The following is a 17,028-nucleotide window of genomic DNA, read 5'->3' as shown; positions in this document are numbered from 1 at the left end:
TACTCTCCCGGCCGTGATAAAGCATTTAAAGGATTTGCTGAAGTCTGTCTGTTTATTCAAGTTAATTAGGGGAACAAGTTAGGTGTAGTAGATGTCAATTTTAGACGAGACCCAGACAGACTAAACGCCGACTGTAGACATTATGGGAATGTCCATTGTATACGAGACCCAGGTAGATTTAATGTCAAGGTGCAAAATAGCGAAAAATATATCACACAGAAGAAGAACAGCTAACTGGGTAAAACAAATTCCGATTTCTGGAGGGAATTTGCTTTATAATACCCAAAGTAAAATATAAGCAAACTGGGAATCAAAAGGCTGGTGAATGACATCTTTTGGGACTGTAACATTTACAGGATCTGAATAGAGAAATATATGCAATAATGGGGTGGAATCTTGAGTGTAACTTTAAAACAATGTACTTGGGCATTTCTCCTTCCAAAATAACATAAATAAATAAAATTTTTAATATATTACTAGCAAATAAGAATGCCATTACAAGGAAACGTCTCAAGGAAGATCCTCCATCTCTATATGAACGGCAAGAAATTGTAAATGTGTACAACATGGAAACTGTAATTGGACAATATACTAATAGCATTCCATCATATTAGGGGAAATGGGAGAAAAGAGATCAAGATTACATCACAGCGACCTAAGGTTTTTTCTTTCTCTAATTGTTGGGGAAAAAAAGAGAAGTAAAAAAAAAAGAAAAAGATTTTGACACTTGCAAATACCAGAGCTAACTCGCCGCATCAAATCAGATTTTGAAATCATAACTATCCACTTTATAAAGAAAGCTACAATCCAGGTCTCAATAGTTTAAACTTTCAGTTTAATATGAGTTGAACTCAAAACATGCAATAAACATAGCATGTAAGTATATTGTCAGAACATAAATCACTAAAAAAATTTGTTTTGCTTATAAGGTTTTCAAAAAGTAGACCTCTTAGCTCTACTTCAAACTATGCAGATTTCCTACAAATTCAATGTTTAACCAAAAAAAGAAAATGAAAATTATGACATTTCTGTAACATCCTCTGCTCTCCCCAGGATCGTTTCTGCCATCTTAGGCAGGAAGGACTCTAGAAAATGGAAAAAGTCTTGAAAGACACCTGCAGTATCATGGCTGGGGTGAAAACGGAGGACAACCATGGTGTTTTCATTCCCGCCAACAACTTCTGCATCCACTTTGAACAACAAAACTGGAATTTTCTCCTCATTCTCCACAATGCTCTGTGTCACCCTGCTTTCAATGTCAACGCAGCCTCCTTCAGGTTTGGAAGTCTCATCACTAGTCTTCAAGAGGTCTCTCCGCACTTTCCGTCGGCCTGCCCAAACACAGTTCCTTTGAGTCCAAGTCCAGTGGACCGGCTCTGGGTGCTCCATGTCAACATCTAGTTTCTGTCTTTTAGCTTGCGTAACAGTGGAGGTTGATGGACCCTCCTCCATTATAAGAGGCCTCTTCTTACCAGCTTCACTTTTGGCTTGAGGAGCAGCATCTTCTAGACTCTGGTTATTATTCACCTCCATTTCGTTTCCGTCTCTGTTGGCTTTGTCCAGACTTTGAGAAAGGTCTGCAGTTCGAGTCTCCTCAGAGGGTGAACATTTTAAAATGTCTTGAAACACCATCTGCACAGCAGAGCAGACCTTTGCAAACCAAAGACCCCTAAAACCCTTCCCAGCCAATGCCAGTTGGGCACGCAAGGGTTCTGGGAGAATGGCCGCCTTGAAAGAGATGCCGACCTCCATAATCTTCTCGGTCTCGACTTTGGGACGGGGTCCCGCTTCACTTGGCGGTGCAAAGAGCCGCACGAGGCCCCAGGATTTGCCTTTGGCTGATTTGCGCTGGTACTGCAAACTGCGGCAGTACTTCTCCGCATCGCAGCATTCTCTCTTGAAGTTCTTTTGCGTTCGTTCGTTAAGGTTCCCGGCCACATTGTGGTTTTGCTCAAATGGATCCAGGACATTCATTGGGCCCAGTTTAGGGGCAGAGGAGCGCTTCGGTTTGGGACTCGAGGCCTCTGCAGCGTTTACCGCTTCCTCGTCACTGCGAAGGAAGTCTGTAATAGGCAGCACACGGCCGTCTCGCAGAGACACCACTGACGCAGGGAAATCAAACTGGGAGTAAAAGGTGAAGAACCCAAAAAGCAATGTGCCTGAGGGAAGGGAGATAGGGAAAGTTATAGGGAGGATAACAAATTGCTTCTCCATGAACGCACACGTGACATAATTTACATGATATGCACAGATACCAGTACTAACAGTAGCATACTCAAAAAGAATGTACAGGAATATCTGATTGGATGACTGAGGAGAGTTGTTAAATATAATTTTAGGTTAATGGACATTCTTATGGTGATTAAAACAATAATAAAAATGTTGAAGTGTGTTAATTTTGTTAATGAAATCTATGACAAATGTTTTTGTTGACGAGACACCAACATCATTAAATGTGACTACATCAACATGCAATATCGTTGACTAAAATGTGACCAAATTACTCTGTTTTGTTAGGGGGGAAAAGATCAAAAATTTATTTGTAAGCCACTACGAGCTTTATAGCTTGCGGTTGCCAAATTTCAATAATTTAACCCTCTGATGGTCTTCCTTTACGAGTCACGTCCTGGGCCTTCCTGGTCAGAAGTGACCAGAGGCCTAAAAATGAAACTTCTTCCATCCCAGTAAAACCAATGCAATTTATTTTTGTTCTATAATATTTATTCTTTTTAATTTAGTATTTTAAGACAATTTGATTGAATTTATTAATATTTATGCAATATTATTATATATAATATAAATTAAAAAGACCAATATAAATTATGGTCTATTTGTTCAATGGAAATATATATATATATATATATATATATATATATATATATATATATATATATATATATATATATATATATATATATTAATATTAATGCAGTATTTTTTGTTTAATATAGAATCTAGGCCTTCAGAATAAAAATATTTTTTGAAGAAAATTAGCACCATCTGGTTACAGTATAGAGAAAAAGCGTAGAATCATGGTGTAACCACTATATGGCATGTACAGCTCTCTATGGAGAGGCATGTGAATTCCCCAGCTGTTTATGAACACATTTTTTTTTTTTTTTTGGTGGATTTGAATATATAATTGAAACAATATCAAAAACTATTTCTTATTAAAAAAAAAAGTAAATAAATAAATTAAAAATTGTGAATTTTTGTGTGTCAATTTCCCATTCATTTCCTATGGGGGTCATTTTTGACCAAAGACCAAAATCGTGACTAATTTTTTTATGACCACTTAGCATGCTCGGATCATGAACTCATTTTTTTGTGTTCACATACCTAATGCCAGAAATGTCACCAAGTTTCGTAACATTGCGATGAAGCTGTGATTTTTAAACATTCAAAACAGATTTTTTGTAGTCTGAATTTATTGGTGTGTATGTGTATAAAAGCGTGTTTGTATGTGTGTGTGTGTGGGTGTAAATTTTTTGCACTCTTGATGTTGTAGAGTGTCACCCCTTTACTGCGGTATACTTCTTTTAAGAATTGTGGCCGATTTGTAGATTGTACAAACAAAAATTGTTTTTTTGTAAATTTCCCATTCATTTCCTATGGGTCGGTCATTTCTGACGGAAGACCACGAGTGTGACTATTTTTTTTACGACCACTTAGCATGCTCGGATCATGACCTCAAATTTTTTTTTTTTTACATACCAAATGCCAAAAAAAGTCACCAAGTATCATAACCTTCCGATTAAGCTGTGATTTTTAATAATTCAAAAAAGAAAATTATTCGGTCAGAAGTGACCGAGGACCATCAGAGGGTTAAATGCCCCAATCAGAGCTTTTATGTTAAAAGTGAATGTTTTCTACCTGGTGATTTTACTTAATCTCTTTGCAATCTTGCAACCATGCGCAAGCGCTCTTTTCACTGCGCATCTCCACTGGACAGTAGAAATGTATTTTATTTAAAGTGAAAATAAGATTAAAAAAAAAAAAAACTCATATCATGGAGAACTGTGATATAAAAAGTTCGATATGAATAAACAACAAGAGACCAAATTTTGTTCAACTTTTCCTTTTTTCTTTTTTAAAAAATTGTAATTTTTCTGGTACCGTCAATAATTGTCTGTTAACATGGGGGACTTGACTAATGGCATTTGATTCACTTTCAACCACTCAGTAGACTAATAATCCCGATTTAATTTTCAAACAATATTGTGTGAAATAACCATTCACAATTACTGAACGACCTTTTCCATATTAGATTTCTGTAAATATTTTCAGTACCTATTGACTGAAATTTAGCCCATGTTGCCCCTGCTAGTAGATGTTGTAGCTATTCCATTACACAGCATATCCACGCACCTAAAGGATTATTAGGAACACCTGTTCAATGTCTCATTAATGCAATTATTGAGTCAACCAATCACATGGCAGTTGCTTCAATGCATTTAGGGGTGTGGCCCTGGTCAAGACAATCTCCTGAACTCCAAACTGAATGTCAGAATGGGAAAGAAAGGTGATTTAAGCAATTTTGAGCATGGCATGGGCCGGTCTGAGTATTTCACAATCTGCTCAGTTACTGGGATTTTCACGCACAACCATTTCTAGGGTTTACAAAGAATGGTGTGAAAAGGGAAAAACATCCAGTATGCGGCAGTCCTGTGGGCGAAAATGCCTTGTTGATGCGAGAGGTCAGAGGAGAATGGGCCGACCGATTCAAGCTGATAGAAGAGCAACTTTGACTGAAATAACCACTCGTTACTACCGAGGTATGCGGCAAAGCATTTGTGAAGCGACAACACGCACAACCTTGAGGCGGATGGGCTACAACAGCAGAAGACCCCACCGGGCACCACTCATCTTCACTACAAATAGGAAAAAGAGGCTACAATTTGCAAGTGCTCACCAAAATTGGACAGTTGAAGACTGAAAAAATGTTGCCTGGTTTGATGAGTCTCGATTGGTGGTAAAGTCAGAACTTGGCGTAAACAGAATGAGAACATGGATCCATCATGCCTTGTTCCCACTGTGCAGGCTGGTGGTGGTGTTGTAATGGTGTGCGGGATGTTTTTTTGGCACACTTTAGGCCCCTTAGTGTCAATTGGGCATCGTTTAAATGCCACGGCCTACCTGAGCATGGTTTCTGACCATGTCCATCCTTTTATGGCCACCATGTCCCCATACTCTGATGGCTACTTCCAGCAGGATAATGCACCATGTCACAAAGCTCAAATCATTCACTGTACTAAAATGGCCCCCACAGTCACCAGATCTCAACCCAATAGAGCATCTTTGGGATGTGGTGGAACGGATGGATGTGCATCCCACAAATCTCCATCAACTGCAAGATGCTATCCTATAAATTTCTAAAGAATGCTTTCAGCACCTTGTTGAATCAATGCCACGTAGAATTAAGGCAGTTCTGAAGGTGAAACGGGGTCGAACACAGTATTACTATGGTGTTCCTAATAATCCTTTAGGTGAGTGTATAATGGATGTAAACCGAATGTTCAGCATGTCCCTTATTTCAAAAGCAGCTTTCTGACAAAAACAAAACACATTTACAAAATAAAACAAATCAAAAATACTAATATTCTAGATAAATTATATTATTACATTAAAATAACTGGCATGGTAGCCAACCAATTACCGTTCAGATAAATGGCAATAAGACAATCTCAGAGGAAATAGGAAGACATTTTCCAATTTATTCTGGGATTGTATTACCCAAAATGGATACATGCAACTGCCTTTGTTTACGTGAAAAACTTTATTAAAAGTAATAAAGTGTATGGAAATATGTTTGACAACCAGTTTAAATAAACATTTTAAATCAGGTAGTAGGTTATCAGATTATTACCTAGTTACATGAATATGTAATTAGAAGAGTATCCAACTCTGTATATGTTAAATAAAACATTTAGACCTGTATGTTTCAAGTCAAAATCAGCATGACTTTTAAACTGTATAACTCCTTTGGCTGTGCAAGATGAGAATAGTAACCAGACAGAATGCCGGTTAATGATATTCACCCAAAAATGTATCAAAACAGTTTTAGTTCCCATTGACAAAAATGGAAGTCAATGGGAAGAAAACATTCTTCAAAATATCTTTTGTGTGCATCAGAAGAAAGAAATGCCATCAAAAACAGATTGTCTCGTTTACAGGAGTACGCACTTTGTGACCTTATTAGACATAACTGGTTTAAGAAGGTTCATGTAAACACTCACTGATAATTCAACTGAAATGATCTAAAAGCATGTGTGGTACTTACAGAGATCTTCAGTGTTTTTGCTGGGTGGTACACTAAAGGGCTGACTAGGAAATGTACAATCCCTTTCCTCAATAACGCACTCTTCTTCCTCACCTACACAAGCAAAAAACATTTTTTAATAGAGCTGTGGAATATAATCGTTTTGACAAACAATACTGCATCAATGCATAAAAACAAAAGAATCTTTGAATTTTTATTTCTTAAATAGGCATATAAGACATAATACTGTGCTGTTTTATTGATGTAGCGGTTTTTAATGAAAAGAACCAGCATGAACGTAAATAAGTGCAGGATGTATTAAAAAGAGTTTACTTGAATACATTACTTGTGTAAGGCGTGAACACAAAAAGACTCTCTCAGACAGCATGCGATCCTGAATTCAGTTCTCTTTAGTGGCATATTCCACTTGAACGGATAATTTTTTCAAAGTATTAATGTAAATATTGTCAGTTATATCTTAAGTGAACGTAAACAGTTGGGGCAGATTCTATGTGTAACATTATATTAGATGCGTGCATTAAGTCTAATAGGTGCAATATAATAAATCTGCTGCTGTCTGTCATTACTATTAATCAAGGAACAAAAAAAAGAGATGTAACCACTCACTGCTCTTTTCTAAAATTTTGAAGGTTTAATAATCAATTTATGCATAATTAATACATGAAAAACTGCTGTGATTACTTTTACATTTACTTAAGTTTCTATATTTCAGAAACAAAATGTAAAGCACTGTTAAATTTGTTTGTTTCTTTCGAATATTGTATTCGCTCTATTGTATGTATCTTTGTTCTTATTTTTAATAACAAAGATAAAATACAAAATAACTATTTTGTGGTTATTAATATAATAATTATTAATAAAAACGATGAATTGTGATACTCCTAAAACTGTAATCAAATCAAGAGGCAAGTGAAGATTCACACCTAAATATTAATACTTTTTGTATCCAGCCTCTCACAGGGATTTCGGATGCCCCAACGTCTGTGATGAGAAGACCAACGCCTGTGAAGAGACGACTCAACGCCTGCGATATGTTATGGCGCCGTTTTATATATAAACAATATTTATATTTAATATGTATATATATAAACAATATGAATGTTAGCCAGAGGAGAACTGGCCCCCGACTGAGCCTGGGTTCTTCCAAGGTTTTTTCTCCATCCAATCTGATGGAGTTTTGGATCCTTGCCACTGTCGCCTTGCTTTTGCCTTGCTTAGTTGGGGTTATTTAATATTTAATATTTAACAATCACTGTGGGGCTGCTTTGATACAATCTGTATTGTGAAAAGCGCTATATAAATAAATGTGACTTGACTTTTAATACAATTCTCATGCTCGCACGATAGATACTGTTTTGCCTGACTTCCTATTGCTTTTCAATTTCATATTTCTTTGAAAACGGTCAACAAAATTTCTATTAAAGGGTTAGTTCACCCAAAAATGAAAATTAAGTCATTAATTACTCACCCCCATGCTTTTCCAACCCCGTAAGACCTTCGTTCATCTTCGGAACACAAATAAAGATATTTTTGATTGAATCTGAGAGCTAGATCAGTCCTAGATAGACTGCCTAAGGGACTGGCTCTTGACGGCCCATAAAGTCATTAAAGAAAAGGTTTAAATATTCCATGTGCCTAACAGCGGCTCAACTATAAGTTTATCAAGCGACGAGACTACTTTTTGTGCGAAAAAAAACATAAATAACGACTTTATTCCGCTATTTCATTACTTCCTTATGGGCGCATGCGCGAGAACTGAGACGAGGACGTTCTCATTCGTCTACTTCTTGTTACCGGCTGCTCCGCTTAGGAGTTTTACCGCCACCTACCGTATAAGATGATGATCCATATATAAGGCGCTCCGGATTATAAGGAACACTGTCGTTTTTTGAGAAGATTAAAGGCTTTTAAGTGCACAGCGCGCATCTTCCTCTGCTTGTAAACAAAAAAGTTTTGCGCTTCCAGCTATATCAGCACATCATCTTATACGGTAGGTGGCGGTAAAACTCCTTAGCGGTGAGCAGCCGGTAACAAGAAGTAGACGAATGAGAACGTCCTCGTCTCAGTTCTCGCACATGCGCCCATAAGGAAGTAATAGAATAGTCGAATAAAGTCGTTATTTATGTTTTTTTCACACAAAAAGTAGTCTCGTCGCTTGATAAACGTATAATTGAGCCGCTGTAGGCACATGGAATATTTAAACCTTTTCTTTAATGACTTTATGGGCCGTCAAGAGCCAGTCCCTTAGGCAGTCTATGTAGGACTGATCCAGCTCTCAGATTCAATCAAAAATATCTTTATTTGTGTTCCAAAGATGAACGAAGGTCTTACGGGGTTGGGACAGCATGGGGGTGAGTAATTAATGACTTAATTTTCATTTTTGGGTGAACTAACCCTTTAAGTAATAAAATACAGATAAAACAACTGATTAAGGAAGTTAAATAAACAGTTGTGGAGATTAACGCACAGGCCATGTCCTTGAGCTGATTCACAGTGGGAAGCACAAGAGGGTCTCGATTCTGAAGGTAGAAGATCACCAGCAGTGTAAGAGCGTAATTGTTCAATAGCGGTCCAGGCCCAGACAGGTTCCCTATGACATTAGAAATGTACAAGGTTTAACTCAGAAAAACTGAACATGCATCAAGAAACGTACAGTGTTTCACCTCAAAATCAAAATAAAAAAGTTGTTAAATTTTGCATAAGGAAAATTAAACAGTTTTAGAAACATTAAAAGAGTTTGCATTTTGATGATATTGTCATGACAAGAAAGATCATTTTTCCCCCCTGCCTCAATTGTCTTTCTCAATACTGTAAAAAAAAATATTGTAAAGTATTATTTTAACACCGACTTTAAAAAAACAAGAGGATTGAATTACTTTTCTACAATGAAGAGTCATTTTACAGTACTTAGAATAAATATTTAGCACTGAAAATATGTTATAAATCACTAATATGCAGTCACAATAAAAAATGTAACCTTAAAATTACAGAATGTACATTTTTAGACAATTAAATATCATATAAAACTATATTACCTGCTAATTGTTTCTGCTTAGCCCATAATCGGATGGCGTAGACTAAGGGCCGCAGTCTGGAATCGATGCCTGAACACAACTGCAGAAATCGAGTGTTTCTTACTGCCAATCTGGTGCAAAAAGGGAAGACGTTGTAGAAGTATACTACAGTCAAATGGGGTGCTACATTCAATGTGGTTTATTTTACAAAATGGCCAAAAATAACAGTTTTCAACCTATTGTTGATGGTGATGTCTCCTTGGAGGTTGAGCTCTCGATGACTGAACTTGACCACAGGAAGTCGGGCAGTGCTGAGCGTCTGTACTTTGTGTACACCTGGAACGCATTTCCTCAAAATGGCTGCAACAAGCTCCAAAATTTCCACAGGAGTGGCCGTGGACAGGTCAATGTCGGACAAAATGGAGTCTTCAGATTGGCAATCCTCAGACTGATTTTCTCCTGTCTGTTGAAATAAGTAATTTTAGACATTTTACAGATAGATGTATATAGATTCACTATTTGATATTAGCGGTGCTAACTCACCAATCCAGTAGTCTTTGCGCGAGCTTGAAACGCTTTGGTGTTCTCAAGCTCGAGGAACAGATCAAGGTCACAGGAGTGAATCCCAAATGTGTTCACAGAGGAGCCAAAGGGCAAAATCTGGCAATCTAGAACACATGACACAAAGACTTTTGTTTTAATCACTAGAAAATAAACAGGATGTAAAGAAAATTTACTTGGGAAATAAAGCTCCTTTTGATGCTGAATGATTAGTCACTTGGAATGTGGAAAAGCTTTAATGCAGCAGCTGGAAATATTGACATTACTTTGATTTTGTCGAGAGAAAAGATAAAAAAGAACACTGTTGTCAAATAAAAATATTTATGTCTTAAATTCTTCACTTTCAAACTTTTAACACTTTAAATTCAAGCATTTATTTTGCCAGAATACAAAAAAAAAAATTCTGTGAACTTTTGTCCACAGAAATGTTGGAAATTACAGTATATCTTCAATATATTTCCAAATGTATGTTAAAGGGATACTCCACTTTTTTTGGAAATACGTTCGTTTTACAACTCCCCTAGAGTTTTACCGTTTTCGAATCCATTCAGCCGATTTTCTGATATTTAGAAGAATATCAGTAACCAGAGAGTTTCTGGTCTCATTGACTTCCATAGTAGGATATAGTAGGTTACTGATATTCTTCTAAATATCAGAAAATCGGCTGAATGGATACAAAAACGGTCAAACTTGACTGTTTAACTCTGAGGGAGTTGTAAAATAGGCCTATTTCCAAAAAAAGTGGAGTATCCGTTTAAACTCAACACATGCTGAGATTAAGTTCTCTGCATTTACTGCATTTGATTTCATTATTAGTTTTTCATAAACTAACCCTAAACCCTGGTTTATAGGATAAAGATGCAATGATGGAAATTTGGTTCAAGTTTGAGTTAAGAATGGACCTGGAAAGAACTCTGTGAAGACTTCCTGTAGCAGCTGAACTAGGAGATCTCTCACTTTCTTCTCATGGTCGTTCAGCTCAAAAAACTCCACCACCTTTTGCATCTGCTCATTGACCTTTTACACACAAAAAGAAAAGAAAACGTAAAAATGAGAAAAAGCTTTAAAACAAAAAGCAGGCTGTGTGAATGTAGAACGCTTTCTTACAGATGTAGCCTTGCAGAGCTGGTGGTTGAGTTTGTCCAGGCTGATCTGGGTGTTTTGGGGTTTCCCCCTGCTGGACAGTTTGAAGTCTTTCCTCTCTCTGGGCTTGACACGGAGCTGGAGTCCATTGAGCTGATGCTGAAGCTGTTCCAGAGCAGTCTGAACGTTCTTCGGCTCGGAGAACTCCACTATAGCATACACGCCCTACACAGAACCAAAACTCTTACATTGAAATATTCATTTATTCTTCTGTCTTTCTGACTATTACTTCATATCTGGCTTTACCAAGTTAACACCTTCACATACTCACACCTTTATTACAAATGTTTTTATATTTGTTTTATTAGTAACCAAACTCCATCGCACACCTGCAGGTGATAGGTGCGTCAGATAATAAGACCAGCTAGTCATTCAAGCAGATAAGGAACTCCCGCACACTATCATTACTTGCACTTTTTAATCAAGTTTATTCACACACAACGTTTCGGTCACACGACCTTCGTCAGGAGTATATTTGTTTTATTAAAATGCTATCAAATGCCCAAGTCTTTATAATAATCTGCTCTCTAAACAAATGTAAAGTATGTAGACACAGGTATCATTTTAGGGTATTCAAATCATTAAAGAGATACTCCACTTTTTTTTTTTTGGAAATAGGCTCATTTTACAACTCCCCCAGAGTTAAACCATTTACATTTCTAGGGCTGTCAAACAAATTAATCGAATCCAAAATAAAAGTTTGTGTTTACATAATATATGTGGGTGCACTGTGTATAATTATTATATAAATACTCACACACATGCTTGTATATATTTAAGGAATATTTTCATGTATATACTCTATATAGATTTATATATAATTTATATTATATATAAATATTTTATATATAAATACTTTTTTTTCTTAAAAATACATGCGTGTTTGTTTATATATATATATATTAGGGCTGTGCAAAAATTAATCGCGATTAATCGCATCCAAAATAAAAGTCTGTGCTGACATAATATATTTGTGTGTGCTGTATATAATTATTTTGTATATATAAATACCTATGCATGCATGTATATATTTAAGAATTATTTCCGCTTAAATTCTCTCTCTCTCTATATATATATATATATATATTATATAAATATAAATATTTTATATATGAATAACACATTTTCTTAAATATATACATGCATGTGTGTGTATTTATATATACAAAATAATTATATACAGCACACACAAATATATTATGTAAGCACAGACTTTGATTTTGGATGCGATTAATCGCAATTAATTTTTGCACAGCCCTTATATATATATATATATATATATATATATATACACACAAACAGTGCATTATTATGTAAACACAAACTTTTATTTTGGATGTGATTAATCGCTATTAATCATTTGACAGCCCAATTATATTTACAAAATACAATTAAGTTGAACAGTAAAAACATTTGAAATCTTTTTTTTGTCTTTTTTTTTTTTTTTTGTCAGATAAATAAAGGTAAAATAGAAACAATCCTTGATTTCTTTGTATTTTACATATGTCCCACCTTTTCTGGAAATATGAATGTAAAATTGGGGATGAAATGCCAAGATAATAATATCATATTCTGAATTTGATGTATGGCAGACCTTTAAATCAAGATACAAGCAAGAAAGAGTGATTACCGATTACCTATTAAATGAGAATTACCGGTAATACAACATGATAAAGATGTGTGTATATTAACCTTGTCCTTGTCCATGATCACATCTACCACCGGTCCAAACTGTGTGAAATACTCCTTCAGATCGGTTTGAGAGGTGTCTGGTTTAAAGCCGCTCACGAACACGCTGTTCTCCTCCTGAGCTTTACGCTGAGCTCTGAGCCGCAGCAGATGCTGGTGCTTTTTTCCTTTAACATGATCTTCCAGGCTCGGCTCTGCAAAAATAAAAATAAAAAAACACTTCAGCAACATCGTCGATGGAAATACCAGTGTAGGCCTATCTAAACACAGTCAAATGTTTGTGATGATTTTCTTAACCTTCAAATGGTCTTCGTTTCCTGTTTACACTTCTGGGTCTATACGACCTCAACAATTGATTGACTAAATGTACAAAAAATATACATTTTTAATCATACAAATAATACATAATTTTTTTTTTGTTTACTTCTCATCTATTCATTAATGCTGTGTCTTTGGAGATATAAAGTATTTCTGTATCCATATACCACAATTCTTCAACTACACCATTAGCTTTAGCATTTGAAATATTATTATTTTATAATACATATGCTCTACTAGGCCTTCATTTCTGTGTAAAAAAATTCAGATTTATGCCGGATTTTTTTTTTTTTTTTGACACATGAAGAAAATATATTTTGTTTTTTCACATTTCCCATTTATTTCAATGTGGGGTCATATTGACCCCGAAGACCAGAAGTGTAAACATTTTTTTTTTTTTACATACCTTCAGAACAACCGAATCAAGCCCCGTTTTTGTGTGTTTGTGTAGTCTATAGATAGATAATGTATGAAAAGTCACAAAATCTTATTCCACTAAGATGAAGGGAACCTTTTTTATTAAGTAAAAGTTGATTGTCGACTATTACTTAATAAAAGTCGATTGAAAATCTATTTCTTGTTATATTTTCAGTAACACTTTACAGTAAGTTTCCATTAGTAAACTTCTTTAGTTAACATGAACTAAGAATGAACATCATTTATTGATCTTAATGTTTATTTCAGCATTTACTAATACATTATTAAAATCAAAAGTTCTATTTGTTAACATTATCTAATGCTTTGTGAACTAGCATAAACAATGGACGACAGTGTAATTATTAACTGACACAATTAAATAAGCTACTGTAACCAATTTATTGTTCATTGTTAGCTCATACAAAAACCAATTTTAACGAAAGACAACTTATTGTAAAGTATTACCATATTTTCTTATGCATATTATTCATTTGTATTAACCTTTATCATGTGTATTTAGTTGATAATTTACACTATCTATTCATATCCACTTGTCTATACCAGATAAAGTGCTTGTAAGACTTATATGATGATACTTAAAATTGTACGTTATGTTTTGCTGTCTGTGTTCGGATTGAAAGCTCTCAAAACCACACTATGTCTATCATAGTGCAGCTGTAGCATTTCGAAATACTTTGGTGAGTATGATTAACACAATCATTTGCAAAACTCAAAGATGCTGCAAGAGACACCGTATTATCATCAAAGTCCATAGAATGTGTTAAAACGTACTTTTGGTTAACAGTAAACTAAATATAGAGGCAATGGTTGTGTTATAACAAGTTAGCAAAGTCAAGAAACGTGTCTCTCTTGTGTTAACGTAAGCTCTACTGTTTTTAGTTTATTACAACTTACTGTTGGGTATATTAACATTGCAGAGGTTGCAGTGAAATCCTCTTTGCTTTGTCTGGATGTCTTTATCGAGCTCCATTGACAGGCTGTGCTGGTAATTCCAAAGAAAAGCGTCAAAGTTTCTACATGCAACTCAAATCTCCCTCCATGATGTTTCGGATGTTTCTCTTCGTCCGTCCCCTAATTCTTCCGACAAAAACACGGAGCGGGGAATTTTTATTCCGCCCTTCAGGAGGGAGAGGGTTGCCAGCGATAATCTGATGAAGTTACAAGTTGTTTCTAGTGACTTTAAAATTAAAGTTATTTATTTTGTATTAACTCATGTACATTTAGAGTATACAATAAAACGTGCAATGAAAAATACTTTTAACTGACCAGAAAAATTCTGAACAGGTTTTTGCATTTTATTCCAAAAAAGAGGGTTTAAAATGTATTAATATATCACAATTTGCCATTAGCTGTGCTGTCAAAAGGGAAGGAATATCTGTAACATAACAATAATGTCCTACATTTATCTATAAATTTACTAAAAGTGTGTAATGCACTCACAAAACAGGGTTTAATATAAACATTTTAGAGTCACTCCTTAATTCAGTTGCAATCTTTGCCAATGATGAGCCGAGTGAGGGAAACCCCCAATAGTTGGGTAGTTTCTATAATTGTTACCTCTTTCAGAAAAGCAAGTAAACATCTAAGAAGAAAAATAGCTTCATTTTTTGAAAAATAGCTTCAAACTGAAAATAATTTGTTTTGCTCAAATGGGATCATCCAGGACTACCAAAGTAAATGCATTGGCTAAAAGGTGTTCTGAAGATGACATTTAGAAATGGCGCCAAGGCTTGCGGTTATCCCGATTTCCCAAATATACTGGCTGACACAATGACTTCCAGTCTGCAGTGCTCTAAATGGATCATGACACAGCCTAGATTACGAGCAGAACAACAGGAATGCTGCCTCCCAATTCGCCTTCTTATACGTCCAAAAAGTATGTACTGTTTTTTTGTAAAGAAACAGTAACGTTACATAGTACTTTTGAGTGCTTGGGGACATTCTTTGTAATCTTTAATGAGTGTTCCAACGAGACCTGTCTACTATTTTATATCATAAAAAAGATCCTGACCAGAAATAATAGACCATCCAGGGATCTTTGGAAGACTCATTTCAATATACTACAGTTTGAGACGTACCCATTCTATTTTCTAATACAATTTAGGACGGATAGAATACGAAGTGGGACGCACAGAGTAAGTGTCACTTTAAGTGCATAAAAGTTTACGAACTACAGAAACAAACAAATATCCGCTTCCTTCTTCAATTTTTTTTTAACAATCAGACCCCTACAGAGGCACTTAAGGGACATGGTGATAGACAAAAAATATGATATATTATATATATTTATGTATTTTTGCATTCTCTCACAAATGTTTTGCATTTTCCCCCAAGAAACTTTGCATTCATTCGCAAAAAACTCAAAAGTTTTGAGAGTGAATACCAAGTTTCTTTGGGGAATGCAAAACATTTGCAAAAGAATGCAAAAGCATTCATCATAATCATAATCTAACCGTTCCTCCAATCGCATAGGCCTATTTCTCCTCCCATCACCATGTCCCTTTATAGGGATAGTTGACCCATTGTTCCAAACGTGTAGCCTATGCATTTCTTTCTTCTGTTGAACACAAAAGATATTTTGAAGAATGTTGATAACCAGATAGTTGACGGTAGCTATTGACAAAAATTCCATTAACAAAAATTCTATGGAAACTGACGATTTGATCCAGAACCAAACCAGTTGGATTTTGTGGTCTAATGTGAATGGTCCAATGTTTCTTTTGATCCAATAGTCGAAAACTGATTTTTTTATTGCATTTTTAATTCAATTTTGGATAGAAGTGCCTTAACCTTTCGCAAATGTTTCCGCGCCAACTTTTTTTTCCAAGTTGCCAGCGTTTTTTTTTTAAATCATTTTCACAAATATGTCATGGCCACCAGAATATTTTGTTGTATGAATATGTGAACATGCAATATATCAAAGGAAAGAACAGAATCTCTGCTTTAAAACAAAAAACTGCATTCTTTTTAAATCAACTCTTGAATGTGAGCAAGTTTCATTTAAAAAAACAATTTTAACAAAAAGCTGAGAAAATCGCATTTCTGTCAAAAATCTGTCATATTCAGAACAATAATCAAAACAAAGATGGAGTAGATCGAGTCCAACAACACCCCAATGATCGCGTGATTTTAAAAATGCATAAGATGTGTCATAGCGCCCCCTAGCGTATAACAGTGGAAACACAGAAAGCCAGAATATTGCAACAATGGAAGTGAAAGAGTTAAAATCACAATTGGTTTTACCTCTGGACCACATGGACTGTATTGTGGCATATAGCATCCAACAAGCTATAGCAGTACTTTCCAAAGACAAATCTAAACAATTTACCATATAATTATACTCTACCTAATGTACAAACATAAAATGTACTTTTCCCACAAACGTGAAATTTCTCAAGGAAGATTACATATGATTCTGGTTTGATATATAGGTGACAAAGTATTTTTATTAGCTAACATAGTCCTAACATCTGATCTAAATCCTATTATAACTAGGAAGATTTTTTCGACACATAATGTGAAGTGAAATGTTTTATTCAGGCAGATGAATTATAACTAAAAACTATGTAAGCAGTGTAAACAAAC

General features: G+C 35.2%; 1 protein-coding gene across 1 annotated transcript; it reads right to left on the bottom strand.

The window, feature by feature from the left end:
* Nucleotides 1-801: 801 nt before the first annotated feature.
* On the bottom strand, nt 802-14,527 carry tut1 (terminal uridylyl transferase 1, U6 snRNA-specific). The gene is made up of 10 exons (XM_039659955.2): nt 14,338-14,527; nt 12,691-12,881; nt 10,963-11,163; nt 10,758-10,872; nt 9,838-9,962; nt 9,531-9,757; nt 9,316-9,425; nt 8,748-8,870; nt 6,281-6,373; nt 802-2,159 (listed from the first exon to the last, which is right to left on the bottom strand). The coding sequence occupies exons 1-10, from the start codon at nt 14,411-14,413 to the stop codon at nt 1,018-1,020; spliced, it is 2,403 nt and encodes an 800-aa protein (XP_039515889.2). The 5' UTR covers nt 14,414-14,527; the 3' UTR covers nt 802-1,017.
* Nucleotides 14,528-17,028: the final 2,501 nt, after the last annotated feature.

This window comes from Pimephales promelas, chromosome 17, assembly GCF_988280905.1.
Source record: "Pimephales promelas chromosome 17, fPimPro1.hap1.1, whole genome shotgun sequence".
NCBI lineage: Eukaryota > Metazoa > Chordata > Actinopteri > Cypriniformes > Leuciscidae > Pimephales > Pimephales promelas.
The sequence above is the reverse complement of the archived record's forward strand: the minus strand, read 5'-3'. Positions and strand labels throughout refer to the sequence as shown.

Excerpts from the sequence above, each read along its gene's own strand:
- tut1 (XM_039659955.2), bottom strand. The coding sequence starts at position 14,413 with ATGGAGCTCGATAAAGACATCCAGACAAAGCAAAGAGGATTTCACTGC. Across the intron at positions 9,758-9,837 it reads GCGCAAAGACTACTGGATTG|ACAGGAGAAAATCAGTCTGA; the intron begins GTGAGTTAGCAC and ends TTATTTCAACAG. Across the intron at positions 8,871-9,315 it reads TAAGCAGAAACAATTAGCAG|GGAACCTGTCTGGGCCTGGA; the intron begins GTAATATAGTTT and ends CTAATGTCATAG.